Genomic DNA, 18,736 nt, shown 5'->3' with positions numbered 1-18,736 from the left:
CAACGACTAGCAAGTGGTTGGTGTCTACAAATACAACCCCAACCAGCTCCATTATATACATCCAAACATTCCAACTCCCACATTCATTGGAACGACCTAGAGTTCACTCCAAAGCCTCACACAGGCATCAAAGATCCTCCAAGTGCAACAACTGTGATTTGTGTTAATTAGTGATTAAGTGCCTTGTGAGAGATTCTAGCAAGTGTGTGGTAGTGTTTCATTTGTTGCTTGGTTTTCTTGATCGTGCTTTCTTCATTTCCTTCTAACTTTTAGTGACTTGTAAAACTAGCAAGAGACACCTAATTGTGTGGTGATCCTCGAGATTAAGGAGAAGCACTCAATCGGTTTAAGTGACCGTTTGAGAGAGGGAAAGAGTTGAAAGAGACCCGACCTACGTGGCCTCCTGAACAGGGAGGAGGTTCTTCTTATCGAAAAACAAATTGCCCGTGTCTTTGTGTTAATCTTGCATTGCGATTTGATTCTTCCTTTCCAATCTCTCTATTTCTAAGTTCTCTTGCTTATCATTTAGAGTTAGCTCACAAAAGTCATTCGCATTGATTGAGCAACTCGTGGTAAGAAAAACCATATTCCACACTTCGATTTCATTTATACTCGTTCTAATGCTAACCTTGGGTGAAGTTCATGTTTAAAGTTAATAATTTTTAGGTTTCACTTATTCACCCCCTCTAGGCGACTTTTAGGCAGCAAAAGCCGCTTCTGGCCAATAGAATCGACAAAGAAGTTGATCCAAACATGACCATAAACATCTTGCAGGCATGGAGCTAGGGATAACAATGGATATATACCCGTCAGGTAGTACCATTCCATATCCGTACCCATAACAAAAAAAACATACTCGTCGGGTTACCCATATCCGCTCGCGTGTATAGAATCATGCAGTTTCATATCAATTTTTATATCAAGTAAATTTTTTTCGGTAATTGGGTGTATATTGTCATCTATTAATCTATACCTGGAGCCTTTTTCTTTTCTCTCTTTGTAAAGAATATCGAGCCTTCTTCTCTTGAGAGTTGAGAACCTAGCTTTCAAGTGGGCCAAGATAAAGCCCAGTTTGTCCCACTGGGCTGGGTACGCACAGAACCTACCCAGGCGAACAGGATATCGAGCCTCTCCTCGTTTCGGCCCTCCTCGCTTGCGCGCCGCCGCCGACTATGGCCGCCGCCGGGGTGGAGCCTCGCCCCAACCCGCCTCCTACCATGGCTTCCGACCTCCCCAACGGAAGTAAAACCAAGTCGCGAGAGTCCGACCGGCGCCGCCGCCGCCGCAAGGTCAAGAAGAACAAGTCCGCCGCTGAGGCCGGTGCCCAGAACGAGGGCGGGGGAGCTTCTAGCTCCGACGCCAAGGAGAACGCAGATCCTAACCCCGAGCCCATGGTGAGCGAAGTTCATCGCCCGCCTGGAAGTTAGGCACGCACGGCACGGGCCCCAAAACCTAGGGTTCTGAACGTGCTGGATTTGGATTCGCTGCAGGTGGAGGTGGAGATAGAGTATGTACTGGAGAAGGCCGAGCTGGACGATCCTCTCCTCGATGACTTCAAGACCATCTTCGAAAAGTTCACCTTTAAGGGCATGCACAATGAGTGTCTTAAGTTGTGTCTTAAAGTGTGCCTAAGGAGGTGAATGTAAAAAATCTCAAGACATGTATCTTGACGAAGACACAGTGTCTTAGCTCTATATTCGAGACAGAAGACTATCTGATTGGTCACTTTAATTTATTGAATGTTCTGATTGGTACAATGAATATGGTAAGACACATGTTTTAGACATGACCACTGTATTATATTATGTTTTAGCTGTGTCTTATACTTGGAGTACCGTGCAGCTGTATCTAGGTTGTACATGCCCTAAGGACGCTGCCGCAGCAGCGACCGAGGTATTTGGATTAACGAAGCGTTTCTTCAACCCGTCGGTCGATGAGCGAGCCTAAAGCCCTGTTTGTCTACTTCTAGGATTATATAAGTCAGCTTATGGATTATATAAACACGTAATGATCAGCTTATGGATTATCATAATCTAGATATTAATAATATGTACCGTTTGTTTGTCTCTTAACTTATTTAAGACCGTGTTTGGTTTCATGTGGATTTTTGTGATTAAATAAATTTTATGAGATATGTTGTCCTCACCGGCGAGCCTCAAGAGCAGATGTGGTCAAGTATTTTTGGTGTCTTCCCATGAAAGAAACTTATAGCTGGGCGCTTGCCATGCCATACCTCAAATGGTGTCTTCCCATTGAGGCTGTGTTGGGGAGCTATTGAGGATGAACATTGCAGTGGTGACAGCCTCACCCCAGAACATCCCGGGCAGGCCCTTTGCTAGCAGCATATTGCGCTTCATCCCGACCACAGTCTGATTCCTCCGCTCCACGACATCGTTCTGTTGTGGCGAGTAGGGGGCTGTGAGTTGGCGCTGCACCCCTTCCTCAGTGCAGTAAGCTCCAAACTCCAATGATGTAAATTTGCCTCCACGATCTGTGTGCAGCAGCTTCAACTTCCTCCCCGACTCAACCTCTGCAGCCATCTTGAACCGCCGGATCACTGCTGATACTTGGTCCTTGCTTGCGAGAAGACAAAGCCACATGAAGCGGCTCATGTCATCTACCAGCAGCAGGAAGTAGCGGCTCCCGCTTAGTGTCGTCGGCGCGGCCGGCCCGCAGATATCCCCATGCACCAGGTCGAGGCCGTCACTCGCACGCCATCGCCCCTGCGATGGGAATGAATGTCGCCGCTGCTTTTCAGCCAGGCAGCCTTCACACACCTGATCGATGTGTTGATGTGTGGAAGTCCCCGCACCATGTCGCCGTTGGAGAGCTTCCGGAGCGCCTCGAAGCTTATGTGTCCGAAACGTCCGTGCCACAGCCACGCTGTGTCCATGCCCCGGGCGGTGAGGCACACCGGTCGTGCGTTGTCGAGTCGGATGTAGTACAGGCGGTTGGGGGAGCGTCGCACACGAGAGAGAAGGCGTCGTCGCTCGTCTTGGATCCACATCAATCCTTTGTTGACATGGATGATGTAGCCATCATTGTCTAGATGTCCGACGCTGACGAGGTTGATGCCGAGGCGTGGAATAAGGTACACACCGACGAGTTGGCGATTCTCACCAGACTTGCAAGAGAACAACACTGTGTCGCGCCCTTCAATGTTGACTAGAGATCCATCGCCAAACCTGACGGTGCTGGTGACGCGTTCGTCAATGTCGGAGAAGACGACGGACAACCCTGTCATGTGGTTGGTCGCACCCGTGTCGACATGACAGAGTGCGTCATTGGGGTGGCCTGCCGTCGAACTGCGCGTGGGCACGTGCCTCGACCAGGTGCACACATGGCTGCTCCGTCGCGGTGCGTAGCTTCTCCAGCACTGGCAGCAGGCCCGACAGCCCGCTCGCACTGGCCCGGCCCTTTGCCAGCGATGCCGGACCTCGTCCCTTTGTGGCGCGCGACACCATCCGTGGAGCAGGTAGTGTTCCAACATCGAGGTTGGGGTAGGGACCGGGGCCACCCACCCCTTATTCACCGAGGTCGAGGCCTCCTGCTCCACCAGCTCGGTCGGCGGCTCCTCCAGTGCCGAGATCGGGGTCGACGACAACTGCTCTGGACCGGGCGGAGTTAGATCCATCGGGTCCTGATGCGTCGCCTCGGGTGGCTGAAGCAGGGTTGTCACACCCCGTGTTCTCGCGAACGGCGTAGGCGGCGACACACCATCGCTGCCGGAGGTGTGGATCGAGTGGAGTCGGGCCAGCAGAAGGGTTCCCTCCTCTCTGCTTGTGCAGCACGCGCCTCACCTTTTTTGGGCTTCGTGGGACACTCCCTGGCCCAGTGGCTCGTCTTGTCGCACCTCCGACATTGATCACGGTCCACCCAGCTAGGTCTGTTGCCGGCGTGTTCATGGCCACCGCCGCCCTGGACGTTCGATGCCGGGTGCCGTGGCTTCTGTCGCCTCTCTTCATTCTTCGATCGCCATCGCCTCCCTTCCGCTCCTTCATCCGCGCCTCCCACTGTTTCTCAGTAAGGTACATCTTGCCTCCAGCGCTGATCATGGGTGGGGGTCATCATCTTCCTCGGCCGCCTTGAGATGCCCAGTCACCTCCTCGATGGTAAGCGTCGACACGTCGAGGAGTGTCACGATGGAGATAACAAGCTGCTTGTACCGTGGACGAGCAACAAGAAGATGGCCACCACTTTTTCAGCCGGCTCGGGGTCGCGCAACGTGTCCAGTTGGGCGACGATGCTAGTGAGCCTGAGGGCGAAGTTCTCCACGGACTCATCGTCCTTGAACGAGAGATTCTCGTACTCGCGTCTCAATCTCTGTGCGGCGGTCTTTAGACCCGCATCGTCTTCAACGCCTCCCATGCTTCCCTCGTCGACGGCTTGTTGGTCAGCGTGAAGATCATCTCCGGCGGCGCTGCGCTATAGATCACATCGAGCGCCAACCGGTCCAGAGGCTCGTCAACCTCGCCGGGGTTGATGGCTTCCCAGAGCTCACATGCCTGCATCTTGACCTTCATCAGCAACACCCAGTCGCTGTAGTTCGTCCTCGTGAGCATCGGGTAGGTTGTCGGTCCTGCCGTCGCAACCTGCTCGACGATGCGCTCGACGACGACCTCCCTGTTCCGTGGCCGTCGTGGTGGTGAGCGCCCTCGTCGTTGCGGTGACAGTGACATCTCCCTCCCGAAGTACGAACACGACTCTGATGCCAAATGCTGTCCTCACTGGCGAGCCTCAAGAACAGCTCACTCTCTGTCTCTGAATAGTGAATACAGAGTATGGTTTAGAGAAGAACAGATGTGGTCGAGTATTTTTGGTGTTGTGACTCAACAGCCTTTTCAATGTATTGAACTGTGGATACACACACTAGGTATGTGCCCGTGCGTTGCCATGAGGCGGGGGACCAGGGGGAGTGGCGCCTAGGCTACAAATATAATTATTGTTTATTTCTAAACACTAAGATACATGTGGTCTGGTGGTTAGCCCCAAATTTCTGGAGCAGGGGGCGTGGGTTTGAGTGCTCGCTCTACACTAATTTTTGCGGGCGCTGGGTGGGAGCACCAGTCGGGGCACGGAGGGTGAAACCGTGGTAGCACCAGGTGCCCACATTAGGTTCTTAATAGAGTAGTGTGTGTATCAGTTACAGGAAGCTAAAGACTACCACTACTTGCACGATTACGACACCATGCTTGCCATGCCATCCCATCCCATCAGGGCCGTCCCTGTGGGGGGTGCAAGGGTGCGGCCGCACCGGGCCCCCAAAAATAGAGGGCCCCCTAGCCACTGTACGGTAGCATTTTTTCCTATTAAACCTATCTATTATAGACACAAATACGTAAAGAGCGATGCGTTATTGAGTTATCGACTAGTCTTGTTCATATTCTTAAACTGTCTCAATTACTTATCGAATACTCCATCCATTTCAAAATAGTATTTGTTTTAGTTCTTGATTTTTATGTTTATATTGATGATGATGAATCCACTAAAGAAGCAAAACAAATTCTATTTTGATATAGGGAGACTGGGAGAGTATTATAAACTATACATATGATGGTTGCTTTGGCAGAGAGAAGCTTTTTAAAATTAAAATATATATATGTGTGTGTGTGTGGATGGGCCTCAATATCGGATTTCGCACTGGGCCCCTGAAAAGTCAGGAACGGCCCTGGATGCACCTTAAATATTAGTTGGCACCGTACACGTGTTATTTCTGTTTTTTTTGGGAAATTTTACTGAAGTGTACGTATTTAAGACACCAAATTCTTATTCATCTGTTAGTTATAACTGTTTCTTGTTTATATATAGTAGAATGGCAGGCTTGGTTTAGTGGTGAGAGGTGTCTCACTGAGTCACCATGTCGCGGCTCGGTTTATCCCTTCCCCAGATTCCTTGGGCACTGGGTCTGCCCTTGTTTGTATGTAGTCAAATTTACAATGTTACCTTGTTTCAGGGGAAGAGAGGTATTGAGAAGCAGCCTTTCCAGCTTCCTGACTTTATAGCTGCAACTGGAATAGAAAAGATAAGACAGGTAACTTGCTTCTTGTATCTCAGTAATTTACTTCTTTCTCTGCTTATTCATTTTTTTTTCTTTGTAGAGCGCTGCGGAACTATTCATTCCAGTTTGGTGCCATGATCATGAGCTACCTAATTGATTTCTAAATGTGTACACAGGCGTATATTGAGAAAGAGGATAGCAAGAAGTTGAAACAGAAACAGCGGGAGCGCATGCAGCCCAAAATGGGCAAAATGGATATAGATTATCAGGTAAACCTTTTTCCACCCACAGTGTGAAATGTGAAGTTGTATTGGCTTGTGCATCTATAGTAGTAGCACCATGAGCAAACACATGTCTACTTTGTACTTTCTTCCTTTTGTCATATATTCACATAATATCTTGTTGTGTGGTTGTTTTTGACTGCCGTCATGCCTCCACATCTGATCTCTTGTCTCATCGTAGTTTTCAGATTACTAGCAATTACTGGTGATGTTCTGTGAAGTATATTTATGCCCTAGACTTGCTAGTTACCTGGCCTTGAGATGGCTGTCACACAGATGGATTGTCTAACAATAAATTTGTTCTTGGCAGGTTTTGCATGATGCGTTCTTCAAATATCAGACAAAACCCAAGTTGTCTAGTCATGGTGATCTGTATTATGAAGGCAAAGAGTTTGAGGTACGTATGCTTTTTTGTGTTATAACTGCAAAGAGCCAAAGATAGAGCAAATACCATCCAGATGTCTATGTATGGTTTTGGTGTGATAACACCATATTCTTAACTTCCACTTCGTTCGACAGGTTAAACTGAGGGAAATGAAGCCAGGCATGCTGTCTCATGAGCTTAAAGATGCTCTTGGTATGCCTGATGGTGCCCCTCCCCCATGGCTTATAAACATGCAGGTTTGTTCATTTAACCTGAATTCAGCTCTTCTCCTATTGATAATGCCTTTGTTTACTGGCTAACTTAATTCAATTTATAATGTTTCAGCGCTATGGTCCACCTCCATCTTATCCCCAACTGAAGATCCCAGGTCTTAATGCCCCAATCCCCCCTGGTGCCAGTTTTGGTTATAGACCAGGAGAGTGGGGAAAGCCACCAGTTGATGAGGTATGTTTTCTATCGAAACCTTGCTTTTACACTGTCTAGGTGCACTCAAGATTCCTTTCCTAAGCCCTTGCATTGTTTATTGCCAACAGCATGGACGCCCACTCTATGGAGACGTTTTTGGTGTTCTTCAGCAGGACGAACCTAGCTACGATGTATGTTTCACTTCACGTTTTAGTGGGTAGATACTGCAGAGTTCAGAGCCAATTTAGAAGCAGAAATTATTTGTTTTCTTCAAACCTGCAGGATGAACCTGTTGATCGCAGCAAACACTGGGGAGATTTGGAGGAAGAGGAGGAAGAAGAGGAAGAGGAGGAAGAGGAAGAACCAATGGAAGACGAGGAAATGGAAGACGGAATTCAGTCCGTCGATACCATTTCAAGGTGATTTACGTATTTCTCTGTATTGTTTTGTAGGCACTTGGTTTTCCTTTTCTTTAGTAATGGTGATGCAGTACACATGTAGCCTAATTCTCTCTCTGCGTCCAACCAGTACTCCGACTGGTGTTGAAACACCTGATGTTATCGACCTTCGGAAGCTGCAGAGGAAGGAGACTGACAAGCAGGCAGAACGGCCGTTGTATCAGGTGAGTAGATGTTTGTGGTATTGGTGGGGTTTGTGGTTACTTTGTTAATATTCATTGCCCATGTTTCTTCCTTGGCTCCTGAAGGTTCTTGAACAGAAGGACAAAAGGATCGCCCCTGGGACACTATATGGGTCAAGCCATACGTATGTCTCCCTAACCTTAAAACATGTTACATGCTCCCCTGGTTTTGTATTTAGTTGGAGCATAATAAGAGATGTATCTCATATTGCGTGTGCTTGGTTTACAGGTACGTGCTGGGAGCACAAGATAAATCATCAGCTCCGAAAAGAGTGAGTGTTGGAGCTGCCCCCTCCCACCCCTTTGGGTGCTCTTTGGAAATAGGCCGTTTCCCTGATATATTTAATATAATTGATCTTTTTTGATAAAAAAAATTGGTGGCAGGTGGATCTGCTTAAGAATCAAAAGTCAGACAAGGTGGACGTCACCATCCAACCCGATGCCATGGATGATGTTGTGGCAGCCAAGTATGTCTTTGTTCAGTTGATATAGTTGTCCGCTTCTTTCTTTCTTTCTTTCTTTTCCCCTTCTTCCAAGTCAGAACGATCCTCTTGCGATAATGGATAATGCAACAGGTACGAAGAAGCGCGAGAGGAAGAGAAGCTTCGGAACCAAAAGGAGGACTTCAGCGACATGGTGGCGGAGGTATGTTTTATGATACTTTTGATTTGGAATAGCTGGGCTGATTGATGAGTGAGCATACCATGACTCTGTAGAATGCTCACAAGAGGAAGCGGAAGCAAGAGAAGGAAGGCAAGTCTAAGAAGAAGGAATTCAAGTTTTAAGGACCGGCGGGAGATATAGGCCGCCTAATGTAAATTTAACATTTGTTTTGTTCCTTGGCTCGACTGGATTTGCTTGCATGAAGCACCATGTAGGAAGCTGTTATTTTGGTTGTGTTGTGGTCACGCCTTGTCCTCTTATGGATATAAGGCTATTCACAAAGTTGGTTTTATGGTGGTTTCATGCACATTTAATAGTGTCATTAGATTTTTTTATGACATAGCATATCATTTAAGGTGATTAAGTTTTATAGGATGAAAGTAGTTTCATGGAGATTGAGTTTTATGAGATGAAATTAGTTTTATGGGGATGAAACCGTGCCAAGTCGTTTTTAAGTTCTTGTAAACTATGTGAAACATTTATTAAGAGTGATTTGTTTCATCTTTACATATTTTACTAGCTTCTATTGGTTATTAGGTTGCAACATTTAATTGGTATATTAACCTATGAAATAGTGAAGTGAAATATTGTATTAAGAGTATTGTTTCATTCGCAGTTTCATAACACTTCTCATGATGTGGCAGAGTTGGAAAGATCAAAAAAGTGCTACAAAATTTTCATTGAAAATAGCCTAAGGAAGGAAATGATGACGCTGCCTAAGGAAAGAAATGATGACGCTGTGGTTTGGTACAAATCGTACTGCCTTGTTCAACAATTCACCTATATAGTCATCTAAAATATTATTTTTCGTCTATATAGTCACCTAAAATATTGTTTTATATTGTAGACTGTATTTATTTTAAATAGAGTTTGAATATGTATATGAGAATGTGTAAGATGCTGAAGATAATATAAGGGCATCTTTGGTAGCCAACTCCTTTAAAAATGGCTTAGGAGTAGCTCCTCCACAAGAGCATGTGCACAATACTTTTTTTAACAAACGTTTGGTAAAACGATTTTTGCTATATTTTTTTTTGATGTATAGAGCAAATGCATATAGTGCATTTGTGTAGTCATTTATAAGTGTAGATAATTTATGACTATAATAAATTATAAAAACTAATGATAATAATCTGGCCTTGGCTAAGGCACATGGGTGGTGGAGGCGGCTTGAGGCCACAATGGATGGTAGAGGTCGGAGATGTTGGGCGGGGTGTAGGAGAGGGGCAAGACTAGAAGTCTAGGAGTAGGGGAGAATGGAGCTAGTTTTTTTTTTCTCTAGCTTCTCCATAAAAAATGGCTTCGATTTTTAGGTGCTCTTCGTTGAGAATTGTTTTTTAGCGAAAGGCTTTGGCCAAGGAGTCTTTCAAAACAAACTCTAATTTGGTCTGATATGTTTAGATATTTAGTTAGAAATATTAAATTTAGTATAATTATAAAATGGACGAGAATTAAACGATAATATGAACATATTAGGCTTAATTAGTTATAATTCGCCTATATGATGTTGCATTAAATATTTACTAACTAAAAATTAATTAGACTTTGTAACTTTTAGTCTTTTGGAATCTCATGTGGTGGGTATTCGATAAGCATAAAGTTCTAACAAATTATGTTATGCTCACCAAGGATATGTATGATAAGGTTGTGATACAAATGTTTTTTCGATTAAAATAGGACTACATCAAGGTTCAGCTTTGAGACCTTATTTATTTGCCTTAGTGATAGATGATGTTACGAGGGATATGCAAGGAGATATCCCTTGGTGTATGTGTTTTGCTGACGATGTAGTTCTAGTAAATGAAAGCCGGGAAGGAGTAAATAGAAAGCTAGAGTTATGGCGTCAGACCCTAGAGTCAAAAGGATTTAGAATTAGCAGGACCAAAACCGAGTATATGAGATGTGACTTTGGACTACAATTAGTGAGGATGGAGATGTAAGTTTGGGAGGCCAGGTAGTACCAAAGAAGGACAACTTCCATATTTGGGATCGATGCTACAGAGATATGGTGATATTGATGAAGATGTTAGCTATAGAATCAAAGCGGGGTAGATGAAATGGCGTCAAGATTGGGAGTCCTATGCGACAAGAGAGTGCCATAGATGTTGAAAGGCAAGTTCTACAGGACAGAGATTAGGCCTGCTATGTTATATGGGGCTGAGTGTTGGCCTACTAAGACGCGACATATCCAACAACTAAGTGTCGCAGAGATGCGTATGCTGCGTTGGATATGTGTGCACACAAGATTAGACCGAGTGAGAAACGATGACATACGCGATCGGCTAGGAGTAGCGCCAATTGAAGAAAAACTTATTCAACACCGGTTGAGATGGTTTGGGCATGTCCACCGGAGACCCAGAGGCACCGGTTCATAGAGGCATCATAAGATGGGACAATAATGTGAAGAGAGGTAGAGGTCGATCAAACTTGACATGGGAGGAGGCAATAAAAAAGGACTTGAAGGAATGAAATATCCCAATGAAGTTGTGTTTGGATAGAAGTGCTTAGAAAGAAGCTATCCACGTGCCTGAACCGTGATTAGACCTTTTTTCCTTTTAGTGCTGTCAAAAACTTTTTCCTTCCCTTTTCCCTCTCTGTCTTCTTTTGGTGACATCTTGTTGGGTTTCAAATCTAGCCTACCCAACTTGCTTGGGACTAAAAGGCTACGTTGATGTTGTTGATGATGTAATTTTTAGTCTTTAATTTATATAAATGTTTTTGTAATTCTTCACTATATTAAAACACCATTTTCCTTGAATTGAACCATTATTTAAATAGTAAAAGCTAAAAATTATGTATAAACACCTTTATTGTGCTCCCCATATTTAAATAGTAAAAGCTAAAATTATGTATAAACACCGAATTGAACCATGATTGTTATCTCTAAACTTATATTCACACCCACCTACCCAACAGAACACACTTGTCTTTGTGTTGTATATATTCTATACTTAAACATAAATGGAAATCATAATAATGTAAATACACTTTGCTAGTAGATTATAAGCATTTAATGTGATAAGGACTAAAAGCCCCCCATGAAAGCAGATTATGGGTGTGTTTGGTTTGGCCTTTGACTTTGTTTTTTGTCCCCTAAAAGCCAAAAGACAACCAAAGGGCTTGATCGAGAAAGCAAATTTTTTTCTCTAAAAAGTCGACTTTCTCACAGTGTAAAACTGAAAGCATCTCTGTACCTGCTTTTAATAGTTTTCTGATGGAACTGTAAAAATATATATGAAAAAACTTTTAGCGGCTTTTAGTGGTTTGCACCGAACGATTTTTAGTTTTTTAATAGCTCACAGGTCGCAACCATTTTTTTTTCACAGCTCATAGATCATAGCAACTTTTTTACGGCCACAACCCGACCAAAGAGGCACATATAAGCTTCCAATGTGACAAGGGCTAAAAGCCCCTCGTGAAAGCGGGAGGCGGAAAGGTAGTACAATACATTCATATTCACATGGTGTCGTGTCACCGTCACCGCCTGCGCTTCGAGAGACTATTCTCCTCTCGCTTGCCTTCCATTTGCTTCGGGCCACCTCAAATCAAGCTAGCGCGGCTCAACTGCCATCCACCTCCTATCCCAGATCCTCCACCCTAGGCATGGCCACCGCCTTCGAGTCCCCGACCTCCTCCCCCGACGCTGCCGCGCGCTTCCACAGTGTTAGCGTCGTGCGGATGCTTCTAGAGTAATGGTAGAATAGCGTCGTGCGGATGCTTCTAGAGTAATGCTTCCATATTGGACCATTGAATCTTCACTTGAGATATGAGTTCGCCTCCACGTGTGATCATCTGGCGCTCGAGAATTTTGAGCGAAACCTGTAAAGCATGATTAGCCAGTGGTAGGTGAGGTACCAGTACCTGATCGCGGCCCACAACACGTTTCAACTGAGACACATGAAACACCGGATGGATATTGCTGGATGCACGTAATTGCAAGCGGTAGGCCAATGCTCCCACACGCTCCGCAATTTTGTACGAACCAAAAAACTTGAAGGAGAGATTGTAGTTGGAACGAGAAGCAACCGTTGACTGGATGTATGGTTGCAGTTTAAGATAGACTGAATTGCCAACTAAGAATGAACGTTAGATCAGTGCTTGTCTGCCTGCCGTTTCATGCGCTCTTGTGCCTGATTTAGGTGGAGTTTGATCACCTTGGTCATTACTTCACGTTCTTGTAACCACAAAACCAAATCTGGGACAACGATATCAACATCCATAGCAATACCAAGGTGTCTAGGTGCATACCCATAGAGTACTTCAAAGGGAGTGTGGCCAAGTGCTGATTGATAGTTGGTATTGTACCAGTACTCGGCTACTAAAGTCCACTGCGACTACTTGGTAGGACATGTGTGCACAAAGCATCTCAGAAAGGTTTCTAAGCATTGGTAGGCAGAGGACAGATTTAGTTGAGCGCCTGTAAGCTGAAAGAGTATCTTCCAAAAATTGCTGGTGAAGATTCTATCACGATTAGACACAATGAAGTGAGGCAAGCCATGGAGTTTCTAGACATTGTCCAAAAACACCTTTGCTACCTTGGCTGATGTGAAGGGGTGTAAAGAGGTAGGAAATGTCCATATTTAGAGAACTTATCGTCCACCACTAAGATGCAGTTACCTGTCCAGAGCGTGGCAAATCCTTGATGAAATCCAATGAGATTGTATGCCATGCTTGAGGTGGAACATGAAGTGGTTGGATAAGTCCATGACACTTAGCATGATCTGGCTTAGCCTGCTGACAGATAGCGCATGACTGAACATATGAGTGGACCACCGCTTTCATACTAGGCCAATGAAAACGTTGCTTCAGACGCCGATACGTCACAGGTACCCCTGAATGCCCCTCGAGAGCTGAATCATGCAGTGCCCGAAGAACTTTGTGTTGTAAAGAGGTATTGCCTTCCAACCAGATACGCCCTTTGTAACGGATGACACTACTAGTCAAAGAATAGTGTCCCCAGTGACCTGAATTGAGACCGAGTTTGGCGAATAACTCTTGAGCCACTAGATTATCAACATAGCCTGCACTACCTCCTGTAACCAAGTAGGTGTGCACTGAGAAACCGACAGACAATGCGATATTGCAATCCATAAAGTTTAGTGTCACACCCAGATTTAAGAGCAAACCCAGATACGTCTCAAATGTGTGCTAAGATCAAGTCTCACACATATGATGACTCATGGTATAGAAGTCAATGTCACATCTTTATTACATAATAGGGGTACAATACACAAATAACTAAATAGATTACATCATATGATGGCAACGATTCTCCGCAACTATAATCGACTAGGAGACGACGACCTAGACCTCTTCGAACTCATCGTAGCATCCTTCATGCTTCTTATCTTTGCGGTACCTGTTCTTGACCTGATGTGATTATAGCAAGGGTAGTTAAGGATGAACATTGCTTTTAATAAGTTGGTCAAAATTTTATTAGTAATTACTAAGTGTAAGTAAATACCAACCCAATTAAATAATTGATCCTAGTTAATAATAAATCCCACAATGTAATGCAAATGAAATATTAAATTTAATTCCATAAATTACTCATGTGAGAGTCCAATCCGCTCTTGACCATGAGCACAGCTGGTATACCAGTTTTACACTCTTCAGAGGTTGCACATCTTTACCCATAAGTCGTGTTACCCATTTTCCAACGGTCTTGACCCCCATTGATATCTATCAAGGAGACGAGACATGGTAGCACTACGAGGCATTTCAAAAGTTCCACTAGTTTAAGAAAACCAGCTACAGTTTTAGGCAAAAAGGGAGCATAGGAATTCCTCGTCCGAACATCTATCACAGTTCAACCCAAGAACCACCCTTACTCTGCGGTGATTTATTCCCCGCTTGCCCCTTTCGAGTAAGGTAATCTCTCCCTAACATTTCTAATTAATTGGTCAAGGGAGTCCCATTCCACCTTTGTGGTAGCACTATTTTCTTGGATGGTCGCTCCATGTTCCAATTAAACAAAGTTATCTTATCATGCAAGAGAGTAACTAGCAATAATAAATCGTATCGGGACGTGATAATAAATTATATATAGCATTAATCCTAAAACTTGGTAGAGCAATAACAATAGTACACAATAGTTCATTTGTTTGCAAGGTGTAGGGTAAACAAACTAGGTAACCTATTAGGTCCCATCACCTTAACCTAACAGTACCACAATGATTAACAGAACATTATTAGATCAAAGAAAGTGATCAAGGACACAACTTGCCTTTTACTAACCAGGTACTCCACCAAGTTGGTCTTCAGATTCCTCGTCACCTCGCTTCTATGCGTAACAATACATACAGATAGGCAAGGAATATATAAAAACAACATTACACCAAGCATGAGAACAAACATCGTAATAATATTCTACACATCGCTACAAAACCATAGGTTTGAGAACCACTAAAATCAGAGTTACGGTTAAAAAGATATAATTTTCTGAAGTTTCAGGTGATTAGATAACAAAACTATATCTTGTGTTAATATAAATCACATGAGAAAAGATATAACTAACTTTACTCAACTTTAATCTAAGTTATAACTTGATTATAGATTATATTTCAGTTAGCTTATAATTATAGACAAATTAACTTTAATCAGCAAGATTTAATCTACTAAACATAGGGTAAATAAATACCTAACTATAAAAATGTATGATATGATAAAGATAATGTTGTTACTATGTGGATAATTTTATTACGGAGCTAACACAACTTGAACTAATTAAATTAGAGTTAAAATAGACAAGATATGGAATAAACAAGTTTTGAGTTGCTTTTATTATAAATTTTGATGCCAAACCAACTTCCAAGGACTTATTTGAAAATTTTTAGGACCCTGTTGGGGGCCTTCGTCTTCCGAAGGTCCTCAAAAACACGACTAACATGTTTTCCAAGTATAATATATTGTCACAGGTACCTTCGGCCTTACGATGAAGGTGGACACGGTATGAAAGGCGCGACCTGGAAGAAGGATGAATCAATTCCGAAGCTATGGATGGAGAAGCTTTGGCTTAGCGGTGGAAAATGAAACCGACCTAAAGGGGAAAAGGCTGTCTAGTCCTCGACAGATTACTCCTTAGGCAATAGTAAATGTCAAGGACATGGATGTAATTTTACACAGGCTGTGTCCTGCGCCTATAAATAGATGAACAGTAACACCGCACTGTTCACACTTTCTTGTATTCACTCGCACGTCACTCTTGGGTTCTTACCTTCTGTCAAGCCGAAGGTACAAATGTAATTCCATATCATTAATATTTGTGTTTGGTCATATAAAGAGAATATAAATAATCTAATGACTTGATACGATCATGTTCACTATATGTCTCTTATATTCCTGCTTTTTATTATGATATATTGAGATTATGAGGGTTTGTCCTTCATAACCTTCGTCTAAAGATCATTATATCCTAAGGGAGATAATGCTTCGAAGGACGAAGGTCTTTAACCATTAACATTTCTGTTGCCTTGTTCTTAACTCATAGCATTTGAGAACAAGTGACCAACATTGGCGCCCACCTCCGGTGAACTCATTTGACCACCTTCGGCAAAGCTATGACCTTCGTCATGCCGCCGAAGAAGTCTTCAGGGCTAGGGGCTCCACTGTAGCCACTGGACGTCAACCAAGACACACACGCGAAGCTAGAAGCCAAAAAAGGAAGGCTACTAGTCCGACACCTCAGGAGGAAGAGTTGGACCAAGAGATCAGGGACCTCGAAGCCATTCATCAACAGGTCCAGAGGAAAAAGGAGAAGATGCTTCATCTCACCGATCTTCAGAAGAAGATTGATGAGGCCGCTGAAGAAATACGTCATCTCACTCAAGATGACCAGGACCGAAGGCCTCAGCACAGGGAGCTTCGTCAAGGGAGCTCATTCAACGAAGATGAATGGTACGATGATTTTCATCATGGTAACTTTACTTTTGATGATGCTTCTCCCCTAGCAGCAGAATTGCAGGCTATTCCATGGCCACAATCCTACAAGCCACCCCAGTTGCCCATGTACGATGGGCACTCGGACCCAAAGCAATTCTTGATGAGCTATGAGGCAACAATATCCTCATATGGAGGCAACGCCGCTGTCATGGCAAAGTCCTTCGTCATGGCAGTCCAAAGTGTGGCCCAGACATGGTACTCTTCTCTCGGGCCAGGGACAATCACGTCATGGTAGAAGCTTAAGGACATGTTGGTCACCAGTTTCCAAGGGTTTCAGACGAAGCTAGTGTTGGGGACTTGTTCTCAAATGCTATGAGTTAAGAACAAGGCAACATAGAAAATGTTAATCGGTAAAGTCCTTCGTCCTTCGAAGCATTATTTCCCTTAGGATATAATGATTTTCGGACGAAGGTTATGAGGGGCAAACCTTCATAAATACACTATACATTGACGAAGGATGAATCATAAGGAATATGAAGGATAACATAGACAATTGTATATTATTATTGACTTATTTTTGCATTATCATTATGTAGAAACAGAAATAACATCGAATTACAAATGTACCTTCAGCTTGAAGGAGATGAAAGTACAAACGTGACGCAAAAGCGAATGTCAAAATCCGCGTGAACAGTACGGGGGTACTGTTCACCTATTTATAGGCGTGGGACGCAGCCCATACAAAATTACATTCATGCCCTTTACATTTGATAATAATTCTATAGTAATCTATCGAGGTCTGAATAGCATTTTCATATTTAAGTCGGTTTCATTTTCTGCTACCATGCCGAAGCTTTCCTGTTCACATCTTCGGCGCTGTATGAACCTTCGTATTATTCTGGTCTTCTCCTGCTGTGATACCGACTTGAGTCCGAAGATACCTGCTCACGCATTATACTCCAGAAATATTGTTAAATCCTGTTTTTGAGGACCTTCGTAAGCCGAAGGCCCCCAACAGTAGCCCCTCGCAATATTAATTTGTTTTTTAAAATAATAAATTTAGATTGCGACATGGACGAAGGCCTTACGCCGAAGGTCCGAAAAAACACCTTCCCTTTGCTAGAATAGCAACATTCACTGACAAGCGGGGTCTTTCAATTTTCAACGCACTGGGCGTATAAATAAGATCATACCGCAAATTCATTTGGCACACTTTCTTGCCATCTGCTCCCGCTCACTCAATTTTTAGCTCTTGCGCACCAAGATTTGCTGAGCTTTTAAGTTTTGAAGCTTCGGCATTGAAAACAGTTTTTTAGTATTCCCGAAGATGTCTGAAGATAAGAAGGCTGCTACCGAGATGAAGCTGAGTCTCGATGAAGAGAAGAATCTGGGGTTTCTTATAGCAATGTCGAAGACCAATACAGAAAAAATCACCAAGGAGATTCTGGAAGGTTTGTCTGAAGATACTGGTGACAGCGACAGTTATGATGTGGACAGTGGTGGTGAAGACTCCGAAGATCGCCCTTGGCGACCAAGTCATGCGGTTTTCGGCAAATCAACTATCAAAGAAAATCATCTTGTCAACATGAGAGGAAGGTATTTCCGGGATTTGTCCGTTGTGAGGGCCGGCGAAGGGGAAAAGACTTGTCCACACCCTGAAGAGAATGAAGTCGTAGTATACCGAAGCTTTTTGAAAGCTGGACTACGATTTCCCCTGAGCAGCTTCGTCGTAGAGGTGCTGAAAATGTTTGAAGTCTATCTTCATCAACTTACCCCCGAAGCAATTATAAGGCTGAATATCTTCGTATGGGCCGTGAGAAGCCAAGGTCTGGAGCCTGATGCGAAAAGTTTCTGCAATATACACGAATTATCATACGAAACAAAACCTTGGGGTAAAGAACAGTATCACAATAATTTTGGCTGCTACAGTTTCGTTTCTCGGTCTGGGTCAAGCTGTCCCGTGCCAACCTTTCGGAAGAGATGGCCCGGCGACTGGATGACAGAATGGTTTTATGTGAAGAATGACCTGGCAGTACGGGAAGATATTAAAGGTATAATTATGCGCCCTATTTGGCAAAGCTTCAGCCTGCGGAGGCCGAAGGTTGAAATGAGTGAAGCTGACGAAGAATGCCAGAGAGCCTTCGGTGTTATTTGTTCTTTTATTAGAACGAGAGATTTGGTACAAGAACATATTGCCTTCAGAGTATGGCCGCTCGCGGAGAAATGGGAAATGCCGCAAGAAACCATAAAGGAGGCCGACAAAGGTGGACTTATCAGGCTGAAGTACACTTTCAAGTTCGGAGATAAATTCGTTGAGCCAGATGATGACTGGTTAAAGAGTATTGAAAATTTAAGTGATGAACTGCTTGGGGCTTATTCGAAGGCCGAAGATACTGCACTGTCAGCAGCCTTCGGAGGCCGAAAAAAGAAAAGGCTGAACCGGGTGTTTGATGCAATCGGGTTTGTCTACCCTGACTATCGTT

General features: G+C 43.9%; 1 protein-coding gene across 1 annotated transcript; it reads left to right on the top strand.

Annotated features, from left to right (window-relative positions):
- Positions 1-1,033: 1,033 nt before the first annotated feature.
- Positions 1,034-8,873, top strand: LOC103631172 (splicing factor 3B subunit 2). Its single transcript, XM_023300415.2, has 16 exons — positions 1,034-1,394; positions 1,491-1,636; positions 3,276-3,475; positions 5,853-6,031; positions 6,175-6,267; positions 6,590-6,676; positions 6,799-6,900; positions 6,989-7,108; positions 7,198-7,260; positions 7,352-7,488; positions 7,598-7,691; positions 7,776-7,834; positions 7,939-7,981; positions 8,094-8,176; positions 8,285-8,354; positions 8,426-8,873. The coding sequence occupies exons 1-16, from the start codon at positions 1,173-1,175 to the stop codon at positions 8,492-8,494; spliced, it is 1,767 nt and encodes a 588-aa protein (XP_023156183.1). The 5' UTR covers positions 1,034-1,172; the 3' UTR covers positions 8,495-8,873.
- Positions 8,874-18,736: the final 9,863 nt, after the last annotated feature.

This window comes from Zea mays, chromosome 6 (genome assembly GCF_902167145.1).
Source record: "Zea mays cultivar B73 chromosome 6, Zm-B73-REFERENCE-NAM-5.0, whole genome shotgun sequence".
Lineage (NCBI taxonomy): Eukaryota > Viridiplantae > Streptophyta > Magnoliopsida > Poales > Poaceae > Zea > Zea mays.
This window is presented reverse-complemented; position numbering and strand designations above follow the sequence as displayed.